The sequence below is a fragment of the Squalius cephalus genome (assembly GCF_949319135.1).
Source record: "Squalius cephalus genome assembly, chromosome: 2".
Lineage (NCBI taxonomy): Eukaryota > Metazoa > Chordata > Actinopteri > Cypriniformes > Leuciscidae > Squalius > Squalius cephalus.
This window is the reverse complement of record NC_137123.1, coordinates 36754189-36777399: the sequence shown is the minus strand read 5'-3', so window position 1 is coordinate 36777399 and position 23211 is coordinate 36754189. Positions and strand designations below refer to the sequence as shown.

Below are 23211 nucleotides of genomic sequence, written 5' to 3'. Positions count from 1 at the left end.
CAGGCTATGTAACCATTTGCCATCAAGAAAAAACTCACCTGCTGTATCATCAGCTGAGGAGGCTCTGACACTTGATGAAACATTAGGGGCAGGTAGGGTTGGTTGTGCTCCAAAATACTTCAACAGTGTTCCTGGGGAAAAAAATAGCATTTCATAAATGCATAGGCTAGTTGATCGAGCAGAATGAGTTTATTTTGCCATCATTACTTACACAACAAGCAATTCCACACCACACCTAACATTTCATATTCTATTGGCAAATGAGGCATATTAATTGCAGTATGGTGAAAACTTAACATGGTGATCTACTGCACTGCAGCCTGTAAATATAAGGATAGCACTGCTAACGTTACATCAATCGCCACCATATTAATAAAATTGAAGTCTCCCCACCCAACATGGTTTTGGTATATTTTTTTCATAAAGATCAATACCGCATCATCTCTCACAAAGATCTTAGAGCAGAGAGCGCACGTGCATTGCCTATGAAGCTGGAACATTCACTTCAACACAAACAGCAATGCTAGCTAAGCTGGCATCGCTGTTTTCTCCAACTTAAACCGATATCTATCAACGTGAAATACACACCTAGCTGCTACCTAGATAGATAAATGTATATTAATAACATTTCACTGTTGATGGTGGGGATTTAGCTCTGGTGATGGCTTATAAATATCATGAGTCATGACTAGCTAGCTGCTACCTCAAGTGACGTGAGCACAATTTGTGCTGCTGCGGCTGCACAAAACATACTGTAAATAATCATGCAAACATACCTTTATCTCGCTCTTTTTTCTCCTCCTCGGCCCTTTTCTTTTTTCTTTTTTCGGCACCTGAGGGATACGTCCTTTTTTGTGACATGGCAGGTGGCTAGATTCGTGACGAGTGACGTGCAATTCCGCGCCCGCGCCTGCGCGAGTTGTCAATGCACGCACGCCAGCCGTGACAGCCGTCGCGAGGTGTCTAGTAGTGTGTATGCGCATGACTCAAACGCAGACACAGCAGCAGTTGTCGACAAAATTTTCTTTTCTTTAATTATTTATTCATTCATTCATATTCATTCATTTATATCACTTGTTTAAGTTATTTAATTGTAAAAAAAAAAAAAAAAAAAAAAAACGATTGGGGGGCCCCAGGGGGCCCCAAGCAGCCGCTTAGTTCGCTTATGCCTCGGGCCGGCCCTGAAAATAAAGTAGCCTAACGAGAGGAACGTCGCCCAACGTAACGAAGTAAAAGTACAGTTTTTTTCATTAGAAATGTACTCGAGTAAAAGTAATAAGTACCCACATTTAAATCTACTCTTAAAAGTAAAAATTTTCCAAAAAAATACTCAAGTAAATGTAACGAAGTAACTTAAATGTACTTCGTTACTACCCACCTCTGATGACAACGACGTAAAAAGTAGAAAATTAACAATGGTGCGAACTTGTAAATTCCCAGGTTGTGACCACAAGAATGTGCCGGGATCACTGTTCAGATTCCATCGTTTTCCTGTTTCGGATATAGCTAATATGAGACAGCTTTGGCTGGTTGCCATCGGCTACTCTGCGGGAGCTAAAATATCCAGAATCAAGGATTTTCGTGTGTGCAGTGCTCACTTCAGCGAAGACGATTACATCCCCAACCAAGGAGAAAAAAAAAAAAAAAAGATTTTAAAGAGTTTTGCTGTACCAGTAACACGGGTAAGCTCTATTTACTAACTTTATGATCCCATGTCTAAACTGTACGGTAAACAATGTTTAGACTCCAGTGGAAATCACGTGAAAAGAGGTCTAATATAAAAACAGTATAGGGATATAGGTACAATTTGCTGAGAAAACTATTTGGATGTAATGCAGACAGACCTGTAATGCAGTTGGCCTCCTCGTCAATCGATAGGTTTTGCATCTGTGGCATGAGTTCCCATTCGTGGCAGCAATAGCTTCTGTTGGCATAACTTGACAATTTGAACAAGTGCACCACCATTTGTCGTTCATCCTGGCTCTTGCTACAGCTGTGGGCCCAGCATCAACTTGGACAACTTCATCTCTGTCCTCTCGCTCTCTCTCTTCCCGTTCTATCTCCATCTGCTGAAGTTCGGCATCGGTATACTCCGGTTCATTTAGGTATCCCTTTGGCGTTGTGCTAAAATTACTTAAATCATCATCTGTTCCGTCTGACTGACATTGTGCTAAAATTGGTTTCATCATCAGAAGTTTCGTAGTCAGACATGTTGTCAGCGAGTCGCGCTATCAACAGCTGATCGGAACGTCATAGGCCTATATGATCCGAAGTAAGTTACTCGCTACTTGAGTAGTTTTTTCATTGGATACTTTTTTACTCTTACTCAAGTAACTATTAAGATTATTACTTTTACTTTTACTTTGAGTAAATATTTCTATAAGTACTTGTACTTTTACTTGAGTACAGTTTTTGGGTACTCTACCCACCTCTGGTTGTCATTCGATTGTGTAAATGGAACAGCTGATCGGAACGTGCGCACTGTTGACGTTGACAGCAGCGCGGATTGATAGAAATGGAAAGAAAATAGTGCCGATTAAAAACTGAGGTATGAATTTTGTCTGGAGTGTTTTTTGTGATGTAAATTAATCAAGCTTTGAAACGCATATAATTTTTTCACGTAAAAACGCACAGTTTTGAGGCCCCGGAAACTAAATGGGACTACTTTCTTGAAAAACTTCCAGCGGCCAGAACTCTGACCAGGGAGGTGACCACAGAGTGGGTCAGTGTGTATGCACTATAGTGCTGGTAAGGATTGCATACAACTTCATGTCTTAAATGGGCGAACTATCCCTTTAAAATATCTATCAATTTGTAGACCTGTTTACTAACATACTTAAAAGCAATCTTTTTCGAAAACAGCATTGTCTTTAATTTATTTCTTTGTTTGCTTGTATATTTTAATTGCCGAAGTTCTTCAAAACTTAGTTTCAATCGAAACACTAATTGATATATATCGTGATAATTGTCATTTATAACCTTAAATAAGACTGGTTGAAATAATTGTCCATAGAATTGTCTATACTATCAATATGTAGCATAGCAGTGCTTCGTTTTGTTGTAATTTGAAGCTTTAACACTTTCTTACTATACAGAGCCCAAGTGAGTGACACCATTTACCAAAGAAAAAAGTTTAAGCTGTTACATCAAAATATGTAATCACTAAGGCTGTCAAGTCTAATTTGTTAAACGCCATTAAATTGTATTTGGAAAAAATAACAATTTTCCCAATTTGATATTAAAATGGTTTCATTCTGTTCTGCTTGACTTCTACAGTTGAAGTCTATGTATTTTTTCAAAAAGCACTGTTGCAGATTTGAATACTAAAACATCAAAAGTCCATAGTTGGGATCATGCTTATTAGAAAATGGTTTATTAGTAAATTCAGAGACTCAACAGTAAATTAATTTATGAATTAAATCCAAACTTGGAACAAAAGTAAATTTGCTGCCACTGCAAGATGTAATACAATTGTTAAGTTCAGTAAGCCAGAAAGTTGAACTGAATGCATTAACTTAATCTTTGACAGCCTTAGTTGTGTCCCATCTGACTTTTATAGGCCTTGACTTTTTTTTTTTTTATGTTTGTGTCCATCTTTCTAATGATAAAAATGCAAATAGGAAGTGGAACTTACTCAGTCAGATCTGCACAAAATCTGTCCTTAAGAAAGATGGTCTAGGGTATTCAGTAGCTAGTGCAGCAGAACACAGCATAATTAAAAGCAAGGATGTGTCAACACTTCATATAGATAAGTTTCATGAATGTCTGCTTGTTTTTATGCCTCTTAGATGTGTACTATATATGTTACCTTTCTGATTAAAGTAGCATGTTTGCAAAAAAATATTGAAGATCCATTGTGAACCATTACAGAGAAGAAAAATCCCTACACATCTCAATGTTTTGCAGCGGTTGAATTTGAACATGACTTGATTTTCTCAAGTAAAGCCCAGAAAAGGGGGGAAGCATTCCAAAAACTGCTGCCACACGTTCTTCAGCGAACACCCTTACATTGAGTGTTCACACTATCGCTCCCTTCAGTATCTACACACTGGCAATCTGTCGAGGTATTTCTTGTGGTGATTGGTTTTAATTCTAGGAGAACAGTCATGATAGCATTTAGACCTGCATGCTTTGCCTAGACAGCAATGTCTTGTTAACTATTCTGCAAGATTTGTTTACTTCTTTACTTATTTGTTCTCAACTAACAAGAATACGGGGAGGCTCAATAATACATGTTAATCATACAGTAATAAGCTTGAATTTAGCTTGAATAGGAGTACACTTGTTAGCAAACGTCGAAAGCTATGTTAAGATTACAAAGCAAATAATGTTTTAAAACATTAAATGCTTCCTTGAGCAAAATTATACTATATGTAGGACCTCTACACTTTCAGTGCCAGACAATTACTTGTGGCAATACGTCTTTCATGCCAAACCAGTTTTTTTAAGAACTTTATTCTATGTGCAGACCACCTTCTTATTGACCAATAGAGGGTTTCGCATAAAATCCTGTCATAATTTTTGCAAGTAAATGCATGAATTTAACCCCTTAACTGTCACCCGTCTTTTTGAGAATAGATGTGACTGGTTGTTTTGAGAATAGCACTATCCAAATTTAAATAGGTCTATATTCCAAAGCATTCTTGAATTACAACCAAGGTCGGTCTTGTTTTAAAGACACTAAGCATATTATTGCAGAAGTGAAAGCACTTCAAAAAAAAAAATTAAAGTATGGAAGAGTTATGGAAGTTTAGGTTTTCTGTAAATCAAATGTAGGCTACTGTACAAAATTTTTATTTTATATAAAATATATATTTTTAATTACTGTAAAATCAAAGCCAAATGTCTAACCAAGTTGTGTGCCAAATTTGAAGTTGACATCACAAAAACTGAAGTTCCTATGAGATTTTGTTTAGGCGCTGTACCAAAAAATAGCCACCGGTTGTCATCCACATTCCACTGATTTTTTATTTTCATTTAAAAAATTATGCATTCTCCTGTTACAAATTAATACATTTGTCAAAATATCACTTCTATCTCAAAATATGGAACCTTCAGTCTCAGTCCTTTACGACAATATTTTTTTTGTCAAGATTAGAAAAGGTTTTGATCATAAAGTAGTTAAAATAAATGTTGTAATATGAAACCTGACACCGCCCACTAGGGGAGGAGCCCAAAAGAATTAAGAGTACCTTTTCGGTGGAAACGCAACATCCAGTTTCAAAATAGTTCTTAAGCTTTCGAATGATACCTAATTTATGATTTGACAACTTTAGGATTACATTGTGATCTTTATCTAAAAATTTAGATCAATGATTTAACAAATACTGATGATGATAATAAAATGTGTTATAAATTAACAAGTACGTTTTTGGCAATAAGCTTCTGCACGAGTGAGATGAAGGGTAACGATTAAAAGCAAACCATATTAAATTGTTTTAGAAACAATAGAGAGAGAAAAATTTCACGATCAAGTTGTCACAATTCCAACATTTTAGTATAATAGCAAATATCCAATAGCAAAAGCTAATTTCTATTGAACACTCCTTTTAAACGTACACTATGTAATTTTTTTCGCCGCTAGGGGTCGCTAACCTCTTACAATAACAAAGGCGCAGTTTGATGATGCAACATTTGCTAAGAATTATGGATCTTGTCAACGTCAAACCGACCGATCTAATAATGTTTATGGATGAGTAAATAAATACATCGATATTTTTATCATGACTGTGATATGAAGCAGGTCGGGATTGCTAAGAGACAGCTATCAGCTCCACAAGCAACGCGAGTCCTGCGGATATAAAAGTAATATGGACATTTCATTCTACCGAACTACACGCAAGTGCAGAATTACTACTCACAGGTCAGTTTATTAGACAAATTAAACTTGTGAGGTAACGCAGCGCTGTTTCACTTGGTCTAACATTACACTATCACACTAAACTGCATTTGAATGTGTTGAAATTTATGTTATTCTGTGTGTTTGTCTGTATGAGACTAGCAGTAAGCTAGATCAACATTAGAATAACATGCAGATCATATTCTAACATTTTATCATTGTTGAACTATATAACATTGATTAGTTTTATGTAAATGTGCTCACCTGTTTAATAAAGTACATGTAGGAGCGGTCAAAGTCTCGGACGTGGAGCTCTCTGCATCTCAAAAACACAGCGCTGATATTGATTCTCGTTTTAGTTCTCCTTTTTTATCCAAAGTCTGCTTGCCATGGTCTATAATGTTTGAACGAAACAACAAAAGCGTGCAAATAGACATTGCGAACTACACAGTTGTCCACGTCTGTCGCTTTGGTTACTATCAGAGGGCTCTGGTTGCTATGGCAGTACGAGCGGAAACCAGGGAGAACACTGATATGACGCCATTGACGGCGACAAAACGGAAATAAAGAAACGTGACGTGTCTTTGAATTAAATGACAAATTTCTCCTGGTTTGAAAGTTGTTGGAAACAGTCGGGATAATGTAAGTACACAACTAAAAAAAAAATATAACATAGATATAGTGATTTTTGCTATTTTTAAAGCAAAAAGTTACATATTGTACCTTTTTAAGTGTTTATTTTTATTTAACATGTAATTTTTACATTTATTATAATTGTAAAAAAAAATGCATTAAAACAATGCCATGTAGCCTTTGACTACTATTTTTATTAAGGATTGCCTTAAAAAAAAAAAAAAAAAAAAAAAGTTAACAGTCAGTAATACATTAAATATCAGACATGGATGCTCGGCTGAGAGAACATGCACAAATATCTGCGTGTAAGCATTTGAAAGAAGCCCTCTGTCAGCCTAGTGTACAACATTATAGTCTGTACTACTGCAGAAAGTCTGGTATTGGTTTTTTTTTTTTTTTTGGTACTGAAGAACCAGTACTTTTGACATTTTTACTTGGGCATATAAATGGTCATTCTTAACTCCAGTTCAGCCAATTCCTAGGCTTAATAATTGTCTGGCATTGTCTGATGTTTTGATTGAATGTTTCTGGAAGATTAAAATATTCAATCTGACATACTTGGAAGCATTTAATATTTTATTTGACAGTAAAGGGATGTTTTAGCAGGAATGTGTGAATGCAAACCAATCATATAACTTTTTTTTGAAAAACTGTCTTGTCTTCCTTTATATTCTGAGGCATTTTTTTTTACTTGTTTTTAATGTAAAACCCTTTTAAAATACAAAGGGAGAGACAGATAGGTAAAACCGAATTCATAGATGAACCAACTGCTGACCCAAATGTTATTCCTTCTCATTACTTTGTGCAGACATTGCAAAAAACTAAAATTGTCACAAGTGTGTTAGATTTGAGGGTGGTTTTCCAAATGCAAATTAAAAAATGTTCAAGACAAAAAGTAATTAAAAGGATAATTTAACAAGGCACCATTAAAAGGCCAGGATCAATCTGTATCTTATATATCCATGTCACACAGACTGGGCTTAAAGGAATAGTTCACTTAAAAATGAAAATTATGTCATCATTTACTCACCCTCGCCTCAAGTTGTTTCAAAATGAAATATAATCTTTTGTGTTCAGCAGAAAAAAGAAATTCATACAGGTTTAAAACAATTTGATGGTGAGTAAATTATGTCAGAATTTTCATTTTTAAGTGAACTTACTTTAATCTTATGCCCATTTTTTGCAAAATGGCAAACATTTATTTTTAAACCATATAGAATGTAATCTGATTGTTGATTGTTGAACATGTTGGTTCATGTCTGAATTCTCATTTAAGTGCACACACTGCATTTGGAGATAAACATGTTTTGAACGTTTCTGTAACTTTCTAATGAACTAAGGTCAGTTTGTTCTGGTTTTAGCTACCTCTTGAAACAAGGATTGACTGCCTTCGGTACTTTTAAAATTACAATTCTCCAAATCATCATGTTGGTATTAAACTTGTATCAGATTGTTATATTTTGATCACAAAAAATATGATGTAAGAGAGAAAGTATTTTGGCTTATATTTTAAGACAAAAAAAAATTGGTTTCAGAACAATATTATTTCCTGCTGCAGTGTGTGAATAAATAACATTTTGGGCCTTTCCAAAAACTAGCTTATAGAATAAAAGGGAAAGTCTTTGCAGCCTTAAATTTGAAATGGTAGCATAACATTAGCATAACCGTTCTAATCAGACAATTCCATCTAATCCGACTAATCATCTTTTTTTACTCCCTGTGCAGCTTGAGGAATGCAAATGGTTTGACAGCAGCCGACCTGGCCCATGCTCAAGGCTTCCATGATTGTGCTCAGCTCCTCTCTAACGCACACAACCAGCTAAATCAGCTAAATGGATTTGTTCATAATGGGACTGAACACACGCACATCCAGGGCCGCAATAGGAAAAGATTTCTCGATTGCACAGAGCCAAACTATGTGAAAAAAGCAAGAACTGAGAGTATGTAAATAGTCTGTGCAAAACATCAATTCTAAACCAAGGAAAAACACATTTTTCTGACTATTTTGTATGTTTTCCATTTAGGCATGAATTTCTCGAAGACAAACAATGGAATTGGAGAGGAGCTTGAGAGTATGAATGTGGAATCAACTGCTGAAAACCAATCAGGTGGGACTGGACCTTCTCCACCAATGTCTATTGACCTTGAACATCATGAAGACAGTGTTTCTTTGAGGAACTCCTCTCCCACCCTAAAAATGTTGGAGCTCACATCCATGACTTCTGTTCCTGGCCCCTGGCTATGGACAAACTCTTATGCTTATTTATGATGGCCAGGTTATCAACCAGTTTTCCCAGTCTAATCAACAAGCTGTCAAATCGAAAGACTGGGATAATATATTCAATATATCTGCAATATAATATTATTATTAATATTCTAAAATAATCTAAAAGCGTTTAATTTAAGTATGCGCACACACGGAATTTGACTTAAGACAAAACAGCTAGTATAATACAGAAAGACGTGTACAGAAGAGTTGCTAGTTTTCTTGGCTTTATTTCCATGAACTTTTGCCATATATTCTGCATATGGTAATTCTAAATCAATTTAGTAAAAGTATATTACCTTACTGTTATCTTAAATACAGGCTTGTATTTAATATAACTTCCAGCTATATATTTCAAAATGAAAGTATTTACTGATTTTTAGGATATTTCATGTAGATGATGTCTTGTTTACAAATGAATAAATACATAGGGTAATATTTTACTACGTTAAAGATTTCAAATGTAATCTGCTTGAATTCTATGTTGAAATGTTACATGGGTTAATTTGAAACGTTTAAGGCACATTTTATGTTGTGTGTGTATATATATATATATATATATATAGTGGTTATGCTTTCTTAAAGTAAAAGAAAAAACATTCTAGATTTTCTCACTGCTGACTTTTGCAGTTTGGTGTTCCAGTGCACTCCACAAAAAAAAAGCTACCCCATTTCCCCTTGTGACCATTTGGAAGATAACAGTCTGCTTGATGACTTGTCATCTTGTTAAAACTTGTCTTACAGCTGACGTAACATAAAGGATCGGGCTTAGGATAGCCGATACCGATCCTTGAGATCGGCTCAGGACATCCCTAATTATTATAAACTACACTTGAAATATGAGCAAAAAAGTGCTCATACTGAAAATGAAACTACAGTGTATTAGTAAAATGTTTTTGTTTTTCTGTTCTGACTCAAGTTCATATGTAATCAAGGCCATTTGTTCATCAACACTTTCTGACGCATGTCTTGTTTTAAATGACAGATGAAGCCATAGCCACAGGTTTGAGGAATGGTCATGGGCAGCAGAACAGTTTCACTGTCAACAGCTTTGCCACAAACGGGCAATGCTATCAGTCCCCTTTCATTCCAGCTGAATCGAGAAACGACATGTGTGGTTCACTGCACCTCAATGGTAGCCCAAGCAGCTGCGTATCTCACCGGCCTGCATGGGGTGATTTTCTGCCTGATTCCCGTGAACATCTCCACTATGGACACTACCATGGTTTTGGAGATACGGCAGAAGACCTGGAAGATGCAAGCAGCTGTCATGAGCACACTACAACCGTGAAAGTAGAGCAGCACTATGACCAAGAGGTTCTCAGTGCCGTGCAGCTGTTCCATGGATCATAAAAGTGAAAATGATATCCGTCCATTTAATTAGAAGTGGTCACGTTGGTGGCAGCACTATCCGCCTTAAACTAATTCAATCTTGCACCTTAATGCAGGCTATAATAAAACTTGTTTGTTTGTTTGTTTTTGATAAAGGGGAAAATCTTTCTACCAAAGGGGAGACATTGTATTGCATTTTGTATCTGACCTAAGAAATTTATTTTATTATATGTATGTGTTTGAACTCAACCTAGCTATCTGGGTGCATTTCTTTTTTCCCTTTAATGCAAGTTTAGAATGTACAAGGAGTTGATTTTGTTTTATGTGGATTAATTGTTAATTTGTAATGTTAGTTTTGTGCCAATGAAAACCAGCTTTTTCGAAAAGGAGAATTTTGTATATAATTGTTGTATGCTTGTCAGTTTTTTTCCCTGAGAAGCAAAGCTGACATGCTGACTGTAAAACAGTGTTGTTTTTTGAAAAAGAAAGCTGAAAGATGTATGATATTCCTTTATATTTCTACCCTGTGTTCTGATAAAAAAAAAAAACAATGTAAAACACAAAAGAAGCCCCTTTCATTGCCACGTGAACAGTTTCTTATATTAAATTGCAGAAAATGCATTTTATTTTAAGGTTGGCCCATATAAGAGAAGCTCATTGCCATATTTGGCTGATTTTCTTGTAAGAGAAAAGTTTCCTACATTTTCTTAGATCTACTTAAATGCACTTTTGCCTTATCCCTCGTTTTATTTCTGACATGCATTTTGTACATAATGCACTCAGAAAAGCAGGAATACTTTGAAAGTGAAAAGTTTTCTATGTGAAAGCCAATTAAGTTCATTTAAAAAGTTATATAAATCCAGTATCAAAATCAAATGGAACCTTATTCTTTAAGTAAACATTAACACTGCATATATTTAAAATGTTGTTTTGTTTTTAAATACATCGTGCCGTATCTGAAATAAAGACTGCTCGTGGTGAATAACAAAAGGTGAAATTTGATTAGCAAACTGTTCCCATGGGAAGCTGATACACCCACCTCGGTTTCCTGCCTCACGTGTTTGGACACGGGTGTCACCTGTCTTCTGCGTCGACCTTTACTGCGATACCTATAACGTCATTAGCGCTCCGCCTTCAACAGATGGATCTTCGATTTTATTCTTTGTAAAAGGGGGGACCATTTGTAATAGATGTGACTTGTCTTATATATTGAATATAACAGCGTACATATGGCATATTAAATTGCAAATATTACATTTGTAGATTATTTATAGGTACAAGTTAACTATACAATCTCTACATTGTTAACGAAGTTATATAGACTGTTCATAATGTACCACTCCCCCACAGGAAAGTGGTATCGTCTGTAATTCCGTGTTGAAATCCTCCAAGCTGAGCCGACCGAGAAGCGAATTCGAGTCGATGACCTTTCAGGTGGAGAAAAGGCACATAGGCTATTATTGGAAGAAATATATCACAAAAATTGTTATCTGACAATTGTACGGTTTAAGGAATGTCTACTCCAGCACGAAGGCGACTTATGAGGGATTTTAAAAGGTGAATAATAAAAGAAAACTATAAGAGGAGCTGTTGTTTACTGCTCCCGGATGTACCGGGGAATGAGGAGAAATATTTAGACGGGAACATTTTTTTTTTTTTTTTTTTTTTTTAAGAAAAGTTGTTTTTCGTATCCGACATTCATATTCAAATATAAATGAAGATCTGTTAAATGTCGTCTTTAAAAAAGAAAGTAATTTGTTTTGTGTTTATTTTGACCTTAGTTTCCTAAAACTGACCTGACTCCCTTGTTTGTTTTGACACAAACCCAACAGACTTCAAGAGGATCCTCCAGCAGGTGTTAGCGGTGCACCGTCAGAAAACAATATCATGGTATGGAATGCAGTGATATTTGGGTAAGTACTTGAGAAAAAATTTGTGCTGTGGACTAAACCAAGTTTATTATATATCAGATTCACTTTTCTGAAACCCGAGCATGTTTATGTCGTTCGTGAACACCTGCGAATTGCATAGGCTAAACCAAGACCGTCCTTTTATAAAGTTCACAAATTTGGTATTTGTCACTTGAGCATTTGTTATACACCTGTGCCTGTTTTCACATACTGAAACTGAAAGCAAATGATGACGTGGTGGCATTATTGTGGTTATCCAAATGTTACCAATTTTAAATGTTTCATTTTTTTTTTTTCACAGACCAGAAGGAACTCCATTTGAAGATGGTAAATATAAACATGCAGTTCTTGAAATGCATAATTTCTTGTCATTCAAGGCATGTATATAATGCTATGTACTGTATATTGTATTCATGCTTTTTGTTGTTGTTTTAGGTACATTCAAATTGACAGTAGAATTCACAGAAGAATACCCAAACAAACCACCCACAGTTAGATTCATCTCAAAAATGTTTCATCCTAATGGTAAGATTTTTTTTTTCTTCATTCAGAATCACAAATATAGTATGAAAGCTTGTTTCCACCACGAAGGGAAAAGAAAACAGAACAATAATTGCAACTTATCTTACAGTTCTTACTTTTTTTGAAGTATATATCTTCCAATTTGGACTTCACAATTAATTACGAGTTTATATCTTGCATGTACAGACCTGCCAACCTGTACGCATTTTGCGTAGCGGATACGCATTTTGACTTCAAAGTACGCTGATACGATTTGTTAGTCTAAACTACGCAAAAACCTGGGGCCTCATTTATAAAACTGTGCGTAGGAACCTTACTAAAAGTGTACGTGCGCCCGAAAGCCAAAAATGGCGTACGCAAAAAAATATTCAGACTTATAAAACCATGCGTACGCCAGAACCTGCGCAGAATTCACTTTATAAATCCCAGTCAGCGGAAGATTGTGCGTACATGCGTCTCCATGTGGCTACCTTTACAAGCCGCATTATAGCGAAGAGCAGCCGAGGCAGAAGACCTGCCTGCCACGGACGAGGAGCCCGGACTGGCTCGAGTTAGGGCGGACTGGTGGCGCCGGTGATCTCACTATGCAACTCATAGACTGTAAGATGCAACTACGAACACAGAGATAGAGTCCGTCTGCGGCAAAGAATTTCAACGATGACAATTTCTCCTGGACGAAATCTCTGAATCAGACGAGGACATGGACGTTTGTGTTGAGAACTATCCTAGTTTCGCACCGCATATGTTCTGACTGAACATCCAGGTACCATGCAATAATTCACCTTTTCGAAAGAAATACAAACGAGGAGTAATGCACTAATGAGTTCGCCAACTAACTAGACATTTTGTGTGAATGTGAAATGAATTTCAAGCTCTGGTGGTAGCTAGCCTTGTAGACGGAAGAGTGATTTCTCTTATAGGCAGATATGCGCTTTCTGGATTAGTGGGAGTGGCTTGCGGAGCTGTGCAATGTGGTGCATTGTGGGAGTTGTTGTCTTTCATACAAATGCGTCCTGAAGTTATTTTTTGTCTTTCCTCGGTCACGAAGGCACCAAATTCAAAATTTATTTTACATTTCGACTACATATATGACCCACTTTAAATAAAAAACAATGTTCAAATGGGTGGAATGCCCCTTTAAGAAGGAATGGATATTTGCTTCAAGTGACAGGCTTGGTGATTGAAATTGTATTTGTATAATCTTTCTGTATATGTTTAATTTTCTTTAGATTTTCTGTATAAAAGTGACCAAAAATACATTTAACTCCAGCTCACCATCAGTGTCGCCAAAGTGCTCCATCTCCAAAACGTTCGTACGCATGGGTCAGAGTTTGCGTGCAGGTGCGCAAATTTTCCCGTCAAGTTTTTCTTTATAAATCCCACCTTTTGCGCAGGAACTGGCGTACGCATGTTTTCAGCCCCGTTTTGTGCGTACGCAAGCTTTATAAATGAGGCCCCTGGGCTGCGTTCAGCCCCGACAAAACGTTGCACAACGTTTTTTAAACAGAAACGGTGATGCGTTGAACACACTGTTCTGATGACGCAAGAGTTGCAACTATGGCAGCTGAGAAGGCCATGAATGTTAAATCATAAATCGATGTATGTACAATAACATTACGATGTCCAGCAATCGATTGAAATAGTGCATGGGTTTAATTTGTCGTTTAATGAGGTTTGATATATGTTGGTATGGGTAAATCCGTTGTAAAAACGTGTATATTGAAATGGTCCGTCCAGTGGTAGAACTTTTGCCAAGCGTGTCAGAGGTTGTGGGTTCTAATCCACACTCGTATAGGTTTTTTTTTTTTTTTTCTCAATAAAACCGATTATGTTTATCAGTGGTTGTATATATCAGGCAAGCATACGTTTGTATGCATTTTGTTTTGTAATTTCACCGGAACGAATAGAGAGTCTCCACAACGGATCGAAGTCCGAGTGAAGACTGTGCGCGAGCCACAAGAGAACACAGTATCCGCGCCACTGATCGCAGCGGCAACGAGCACTTTGATCACTTGATTTCAAAAACAACACATTTCAGCGCTAGATCGCCTCTTACAAACGAACTAAATGAATGCTCTGCTAGTTAACTGGAGATGTTTTATTTATTTGTATTGGTACATTCGTGCCCCGAGATGTTTCAAAAGTGGTGGGGACAATATCGACCTTAGCAAAAAGTGGTGGGGACATGTCCCACCCGCAAATTACGCCTATGCTACACGTCCATTAATGACACGTCCGATTCGCGAACTAATGACTCCTTTGAACGATTCACTTTAATGAATGGTTAAAACAACTGTCCATCTGTCCAACAACGAACTCACGAGACGTCTGAATCGGTGTATAACAAATCGGTAACACTTTACAATAATGTTCCATTTATTAAACTCTAGTTAACTACATTAGTTAACATTTAGGCTACTATTAATAAACTGCACTTCTACAGCATTGTTAATGTTAATTTTAACATTTAGCCTACTAATAGCCTACATTATTGAAATCAAAAGTTTTTATTTATATTTATTTATATTGTATTTATTATTTATATTTGTTAACACAGTGGTGTCATTTTTCTTTAATGTAGACCCTCTTTTATAATTATATCAGCTCTTTAAAGGTGCCAGATTAGAGAAATGTAGGCAGTCTTGAAATATAACACAGACTCAACCTTGATGACTCGACTCGGACTCGAACTCGAACACTGGGGACTCGAGACTCGACTCGGACTCGAACTCAGGTAATGGTGACTCGACTCGGTCTCTTCTTTGGTGACTCGGACTCGAACATTGGGACTCGAGACTCGACTCGGACTCGACAGTTGGTGACTCGACTACAACACTGGTTACAGTTACTGCACTTGCTGCCCAGAACAAAAGAGAACATGTCAATCGAGTGAAGGGATTGCTGAAACTGAAATGGAAGCACACATCTTACCTAATTCAGACTAAAACACATCTATTTAGCCTCACATACTGACTTTATTTGTTCATACTGTTTTAATACCCTGTATTTTCTTTCTCATTTTTATGAAAAAGCTCTTAATTACCATTGTTTATTTCTATACCAAATGTCATACACTTGCAATGAAGTTAAAAATATAAACAACTACATCATTATGTTGATATCCTACATTTTTACAATAAAACTTACGACAAACATGTCTTCTAATATCCTCAGTTGTTGCGTATACCGAGCTGCATCGAACACATTTGTAAATTACTTTCCTTGAACCCATTGTGCGAGTTCACTTTAATACCGCATGCTTTATATACATGTTGCTGCTGATTGGACTGCAGTTCTGACACACCCACCAAACAAGAGAAAACGTATCTCAAACCCCGTTGCACACCGGTGCACGCCGTTTCCAGGAAACATGACGTTCAACCCGGAAACCGTAGCAAAACGTTGCGCACCGTTTTGAACTTGAACGTGCCCCTCCTCTGCACGCGCAGTCCTCAAATCAAGCAACAGCAAAAGAAGAAGAGTTCGACCAATCATAGCGCTGGATTTATTCCCCAAATAGCAAGCGGGGATGATTGAAAGATGCGTAAGGCCTATCATTTAAAACAGAGTGAAAATCGACACCAATAAAGAATCCCGCTCGATCTGCCTTCCACTCCCACGGCCCGCAGTCTGACTGATTTCATAAGCGGACAGTACAGTCGTCAATGTACATCTGACTCCTGAAGGTAAACGGGCTGGGCTGGGCTCGATATGGAAAGGTGAAATATTGTACTGAGTTAACCTAATCTTATGGATTCGATGATCACACGGATCGCATGGATTATCTTAAAATACTCCGTTCTTCATGGTCACTCAGAAAAGAGGAAGACATCATTCAGCCATGCAAATAATAAAATGCTCAAGAAATGCTGAACAATAAATCTTAATAAACTTGAAATCGCTATGGCTTACAGGCTTAGTGATTATGAAAGTGATGTGATATTACGGATAAGCGCGAGTCTGGAAAACAGGCGTTTATTAATTAATTCTCAGTGCTAAGAAACGTAGCCTTCATGTGTTACGTTATTGTGTTAATAATAACTAAAGTACCTAATTATGTTACATATTTATTTTGTATGAAAACTAGCGCGTTAGTTATGGATTAAAAAGTAGGCTACCGTTGTATCAGTGCTGCGCGCGAGCTCTCTCACAAACACGGACGCGCGCACAAAGAGAGAGAAGATAATTGTAAAATTAAATTTGACGGGCTAAGTTTAAATTTTGTTCTTGCTTGTTTTTTGTTTGTTTTTTTTCTGTCAAAATGCCAGAAAGCATTTTGTATTACCATCCTTGTTTTTAAAATTAGAAATGACGAACGTTTTACTGTTAACAGCCCTTATATGTCGGATTCGTCTAATTTACCGGTATACTTGATATTCTTTTTAGAATAAGTGATGCGTTATGCTATTATTGGACTTCTGTCTAATCATTGTCAACTATTTTCTATAAATATGTTTGTATTGGTAACATTTATTCAGCTAATGCGTGTCCAGTTTAAAATGCGCAATGTTCAAATGCAAAGACAGCACGTCACAAATAGAAGCCCTTTTCCCTGCGGTATTATCTGTATTTTACAGTTTTATAGGGGTTTCTTAATTTTAGACTAGTTGACCAGCACACATTTTATGCAATGCAATATAATGCGTGTGTCGTCGTCGTCCACAACCCCCCCGTCGTCCTAGTAAGCCCCCCCCCCCCCCCCCCCAAAAAATAAAATAAAAAATAGGTTGGCAGGTATGCATGTAGGACTTTAAAACTCACAATTCAGACTTTTTTTCCTCAGAATTGTGATATGAATTTTTTTTTTTTTTAAAGTTGCAATTACCTTTCTTTATTTTTTATTCTGTGGCAGCAACAAGCTTACATAATATGGCTGTTAAATTTCGCTGCCCTACGAAGGCTACTGCCTCTATGACGTGTTTTAACCACCCTTTTTCTTTCAATGATACCTTAGTATATGCAGATGGGAGTATATGTCTTGACATCCTACAAAACCGTTGGAGTCCAACTTACGACGTGTCATCAATTCTTACCTCAATCCAGGTAAAACATTGTATTGGTGATGGTTTTTACCACTCTATCAATGCAAATCAAAATGCAGCTTGATCAGCTTTTTTCCCTCTGTTGATTATCCTCAGTCTTTGCTTGATGAACCAAATCCAAACAGTCCTGCTAACAGTCAAGCAGCTCAACTTTACCAGGAAAACAAACGGGAGTATGAGAAGCGTGTGTCAGCTATTGTCGAGCAGAGCTGGAGGGACAGCTGACCTTACACTGCAGAACAGAACTTTGTGTGGTGTGTCTTGAGAGTTTAGTTCAGTGAACTGTGAGGAAGTTTCTTTTTTCTTTCTTTCTTTTTCCTCTCTTTGTCTCTCACACAAACCTCATACTGTTATGATGCACTTTATCCAAAATCCATCCCCTTTTCCCCTTGGAGAAGTTGTGCTCAGCCAATTATATCACATGGTCATTTTCTAACCAAAAAGTGACTATACATTGTGTTAGCCTGGACTATATGAGGGCCATTTTTTCAAGAAGAGGAACCAAACTCCTCTGAATGGACACGGTGCCGGCCTGCCATCATTGAATTGGTCTTGACTCAATGTGAACTGACCTTCAAGTGATCTTGCTATGCTATTTTTGTGTGTTCTGTTACATGCCTGGAAGTGTGTTTTTTTTATTTTTTATTCCATGTGTTATTGAATGCCTCTTGCGTACTATATTATAATAATACACTTTGAATTTTGTGTACAGGATCAGTGTCTGTATTCATTAATTTGCTTGTTTTTTGTTTTTAATATGGTAAAAAGAAAAACGAATCAGCACAAAATATTAGTAAAAACACATTAGTATAAAGAGTAAGGGATAATAAGGGATTTTTTCAATGTCTAAAGACAGGAAATAGTAAATTATTCAAACACGTTTATTGTATGTGAAAGCACATGCTTGCACGCGACTAACAAAGAATGGGTTTACACAAAAACAATACAACCTAACATGATTGAAGATTCATATAGTTTTCAAATGAAATATCCATATTTCAAATAAATGCTTAAGTATTTCTTCCTCTGAGAGAGGAGATTTCAACCACTTGGATGATACTTCTTAAGTGATTATCTGATACCTGTCTCCAGATGAAACCGAAAATAAAGCAATAAATCCATACGAGCACTTCTGATGAGATCAGCCGATATAGGTTACCTATTATATGCCCTCTCCTTTTTTACTTTTTCCAAGGCTTTGTCCATGGTTTTCTCTGTGTCTCCCCTACATTTTGAACAATACCACTTTCCTTTGGGTTTGTGATTAAGCCCAACACATGAAAAATGGAACCATTCAATTGGACAGTCATCATTATCACAACCAATCATCTCTCCAAATGACACCTGGTCACACAAGCAGTAAGTAGGCTCATTCGGATCAATAGGTAGATCTGTAGTTGAAGGCTCTCTGTCAGCTTTGGATCTCTTTGTCTTTTTTGAGGTTTTGTTCTGCTTTTCCCTGGCAGTGCCAACGCTGATCCCTTCATCATGGTGAACAATGGTGATGTTCTCAAGAGTGTCATTATTATTATTTTTCTGACGTCTGGAGCGCTTGTTAGCTCCAGAAAGCCCATCTATGGAACCTAGGGATTCCTCTCTCTGTTTATCCTCCTCCCTTCTCTTACGGAAATAATAGAAGATGTGGTAGTAGCTGTCACGCTTTCATGGGGTTCATGTCGGGCTTCCAGAAGCTCAGCAAGATTGTCAACTTGCTGGCTATGATTCTCCAGCGTCTCCACCATCTGACTAGCGAGTTGAATCTTCTCATTGCCCAGTTCCTGACTTTGGATAAGGGCTCTTTGGATAAAGTGCAGCAAATGCCTTCGCTGTATGGGGTCCTCTTCCTGTCCATGTTTCTCATAGGCCTCATCTAACTCTTTGAGGAAATCTGAAATTATACAAAATAATTATTGTGAATGCATTATGTGGTCACATAAGTGAAATTTCAAAGGCAAAAATGGTCTATTGTCTATAGTGTAGTGATGTATGAAGCACAGCTCACACAAAAGTCACTTTCAAACAAAGCCGCTTTCTGTTGGTCAGTGTAAAAAACGTCTTATGGGGGTAAGTAAATGGCGACAGAAAATTCATTTTTGGGTGAACTATCCCTTCAATGCAGTTTTGGACGGGTTCAAGTACTTGACAAAGTAAACTTCAAATGCATTTCACATAGACGTTGAACATTAAATATGAAATTTGGCTACACTTGGCAGGTGTATTGTAACACCAATCCCTACTTGATGAAAACGGCCAATCAAAGCTAATCAACAAAAACAGAGATCCGCCCATGCAATATTCAAAAACCAATCACACTCTATGAACTTGCCCAAAAATACGACCAAAATGAGCGAAATATGTTGCTTTAAATCAAACACGTTTTGCTTAAATCCAATCCAAAGCAAAGGAGGTGGAGCATGTGCTACTGTAACAAAAGTACATTAAACCAGAGCCCATCTACGGAGAGCCTTGGCACTTCCTATTAGCCCCATTGTATCGATCTTGGTTGCAGTTCCATTAGAATTCCACTGGAGGTGATCGCGGGCGAGTGCAGACTGAATGGGAGTCTATGGGGCTAGACGGCTAAATTTGTCTCTTTCACCCGATTGCCGTTGAGAAATCTCAGATTTTACTGTAGGTTTTGCAAGTTCAACATGGGTTATAGGTCGAAAATATAATGAACGAGTACTTATGTCCTTTCGATTTCTTACAGGTTGAGTTGTTGTTGCCCATAACACGCATTCTGCTAATGAACGCTGATTGGTCAGTGAAGGACTGATTACGACCAGAGATACCGCTTGATGGCATCGGGGAATCCGAAGCGGGACCAGAAACAAACAAAACAAAAACTCTTCTAGCACGTGTATTTACCTGTGTCAGCTGTGTTGTCGATGCCTCGAGAGAAAAGAAAGTGCAGAGCACGAAAGCACCAAAGCGACTGAAGGATTGCCGTAAAGCAGTATCTCTGGTCGTACGATGTGTATGACGTCATTGACATTTTAAAAGACTTTTTAAAGCAAATAAGTGACTCTAAAAAATCTAACACCCAGCAATGTGTAATTTCTATGCATCTCCTTTCGAATACAACATTCAGATTACTAGACAAAAAATTATATCCTGAGAAAAGTGGATTTTGAGGAGTATAGCGTCATAGACCTCCATTCATTCTGCACTTGCAGCCAGTCCAGAAACCGGAAGTAACCAGAGAGTGCCAATTCTCTTCCTATTAGACATTCTCTGATTAAACGCACAATTCTTCCCAACCAGATCCAGTAAACTAAGCACTTTATGTGACAACAACCAGATGAACATACACACATGCACGAAATGCATCTCAGCGAGTTTGAAAGTACCCCGTATTATAATGATGACTGGCACTATTTTTACCCTAACGAAATTTGTTTTAAAACAAAAATCATAATGCAGCCGACGTGCGGTTGTGCCAGCCAGGCATAGGAAGCAACTAAAAAAATGCAATCACGAATCAAATTTTTAGTAAATAAATTTTCTTTTACATGCCTTTAACATCCCTTAATTTTTTTTAATCACACTGTGAATTTAACTGTGGAGACGATCGTTTATACCGTTAGTATAAATATGACGACACCATAGCTGCGAATATGACAACAAAAACATTATCAGGATCAGGGGTCCGTTCTTCGTACGTCGCTAACTCACTTAGCTGGATTTGATTGTTGGCGATTTGGCATGATTTTGGATTGTTTGGTTCTTCAACGCTCATCCTGGACTTGCTGTCATAGCAACATGTGCGCAAGCTTAAACCTGCTCGGGAGCAGGCTTATTTCATGTTAACAGGATTAGATCCCGGCTTCATAAGCGGAGCTGATACGGGAAGTCCAGCGCAATTGGGGGCCCAAGGCGAAAGTATGTATGGGGTTTGTGATTAAGCCCCCCCCCCCCCCCCCCATCTTTAAAAGAGAACGAAAAAAAATTACAGACTGAATGGTGAATAGGTAGGTAAAGCTAATCAGGGAAGTAAATGTTGGAGAGGAAAAAAAAAAACTTTCCCTTTAAATCCTGCATACATTTCTTTACTCCAAAATGAAGATGGAAAGCAGAGAACACACAAAGTGTAGCACTACACAAACTAATAGTCACGATGGCACCCAACAGAGAATAAGGTTTCAGATAACACCTGGAAAATCTTGCATCACAATAAGAGTATTGTGATGTCAAAACATTTTAGTAACTAAACAGAAACATGTTACAATGTTTACACGGTACAATTTCTGGTAAGCTACGTTTTTTTATTATTGCTTGACACAAATTTCACGATTTCTATTCAATTCTTGTGATTTGATTCAATATTGACTCATTTGGATAAATATGTACACAAGATAGGCGTTAATTTTTCTCAAGAAAAAAAAAAACATAAATGCGGTAAACATACAAACAGCCCTATCAGCTGGTAGTATTATTTAAGGTTAAAAATAACTAAAATTAAACATAATGCGTTTTTATTATAATAACAATTTTAATAATAGAAGTAAAAAAAAATAAAAAATACTAAATATGTAATATATTACACATATTTAGCAAATTACTCTATAGCTATTTTTTCTAGCCAACTAACATGCTATAACATATATTATGGTCATTAAAAGGCTTTAGTCTAGTAGCCAGCCCATAGAGCCCCATTGTGAACCCGGAAATGTTGAGTACACCAAAGTTTTATTGCAGAAATGTGAAGTATGGGTCCCCAGCATACAGAAACTGCCGGATGCTAATTTACATATGTTGAGCAATTTGCATAATTAGCATAATTAGCATTATTAGCTTAATCATCCATTTTGACCACATAATTTGCACTGTATGGGCAATTTCTACAATATGTGAGTGGTTTTAGAGGTTTTAGAGGATGCTGATTTCATTTCTGGCACTTTCAGAATTCAAAATGGTAATTCTATAACAAATTTGGATAAATTTAGACATTTTTTATTAATTTCGGCCAAAATTTTAGGTTATTTTCATGGTAAACACAATAATCTCACATTTCAGAATCACAAGAGCTCTTGCTCTTTGATGTGAATGTTGCTAACCTAAATTTGTTTACATTTCTTGAGGTCCAGTTATGTTTTTATGCAAATAAGCTGTTGTAGCTAGCTGGTGTAGTTGTAATAAGTATGTTGTAAAGCAAGGGAGCATAGTCTAGTTTTAAAGTCGAAATTTTTCTTATATCACCTTAATATTCGTAAAAATTCAGTCAAGGGATTTAATGTTGACATTTTAATGTTGATATTACTTATGTTTTCACATTAAGATAAAAGGTGGACAGAGTTATAGTGACAGTATTGTTCAATACATTGTGAATTTCTAGTCAGATCCATTTTGTGGGTGAATCTGGTGTTCTAAAATTAGTTACCATTATTTAAAAATTTCGGATTCTTCTTTTTTTTAAATTCAGACTTCTTGTGGTTTGATAAGGAAAGGATTAAAAACAGTCGATATTCAGTGTTATTGCTGCTTTCTCAAGTTGTTGTGGGGGATTATTTAACTATTCAACTCTAGGGTTAAGTACTTTCAAAACAAAGAGAGATGGTTTGATCAGGACGAAATGTCGGGAAAGAAGTGTCTGTTTGCTCCATGCAGTGGAAAAGTTGGCAACTTTAAAATATCTGGGTCCAAAGGAATCGCTACTATGCTAATTAA

General features: G+C 36.9%; 3 protein-coding genes and 1 pseudogene across 7 annotated transcripts in view; 3 read left to right on the top strand and 1 right to left on the bottom strand.

The window, feature by feature from the left end:
• The window catches only part of ankrd10a (ankyrin repeat domain 10a), a 49073-nt gene extending 38300 nt beyond the window's left edge, over window positions 1-10773 (top strand). The window contains exons 4-7 of one of the 2 annotated variants that reach the window (XR_013819305.1): window positions 8198-8412; window positions 8497-8580; window positions 9724-10596; window positions 10664-10773. Coding sequence is in view for 1 of the 2 variants with exons in the window: in XM_079852160.1 (XP_079708286.1) it covers window positions 8198-8412; window positions 8497-8580; window positions 9724-10091 (667 nt within the window). In the remaining variant the exon portion in view is untranslated. Of the gene's footprint in view, window positions 1-8197; window positions 8413-8496; window positions 8581-9723; window positions 10628-10663 lie in introns of those variants that run through there. The other variant, XM_079852160.1, reaches the window with a different exon arrangement.
• The window catches only part of LOC307147501 (splicing factor U2AF 35 kDa subunit-like), a 225512-nt gene that overhangs the window by 192950 nt on the left and 9351 nt on the right, over window positions 1-23211 (top strand). The window lies entirely within an intron of this gene.
• Window positions 11216-21918, top strand: LOC307147545 (ubiquitin-conjugating enzyme E2 A-like). Its single transcript, XM_079852352.1, has 6 exons — window positions 11216-11627; window positions 11903-11983; window positions 12282-12307; window positions 12416-12505; window positions 17457-17545; window positions 17641-21918. Exons 1-6 carry the CDS (start codon window positions 11584-11586, stop codon window positions 17767-17769), a joined length of 459 nt encoding a protein of 152 aa, XP_079708478.1. The 5' UTR covers window positions 11216-11583; the 3' UTR covers window positions 17770-21918.
• Window positions 18700-23211, bottom strand: part of LOC307147453 (inhibitor of growth protein 1-like) — a 56317-nt pseudogene continuing 51805 nt past the window's right edge. The window contains exon 2 of the transcript XR_013824044.1: window positions 18700-19432. The product of XR_013824044.1 is annotated as an inhibitor of growth protein 1-like (transcript). The remainder of the gene's footprint in view (window positions 19433-23211) is intronic.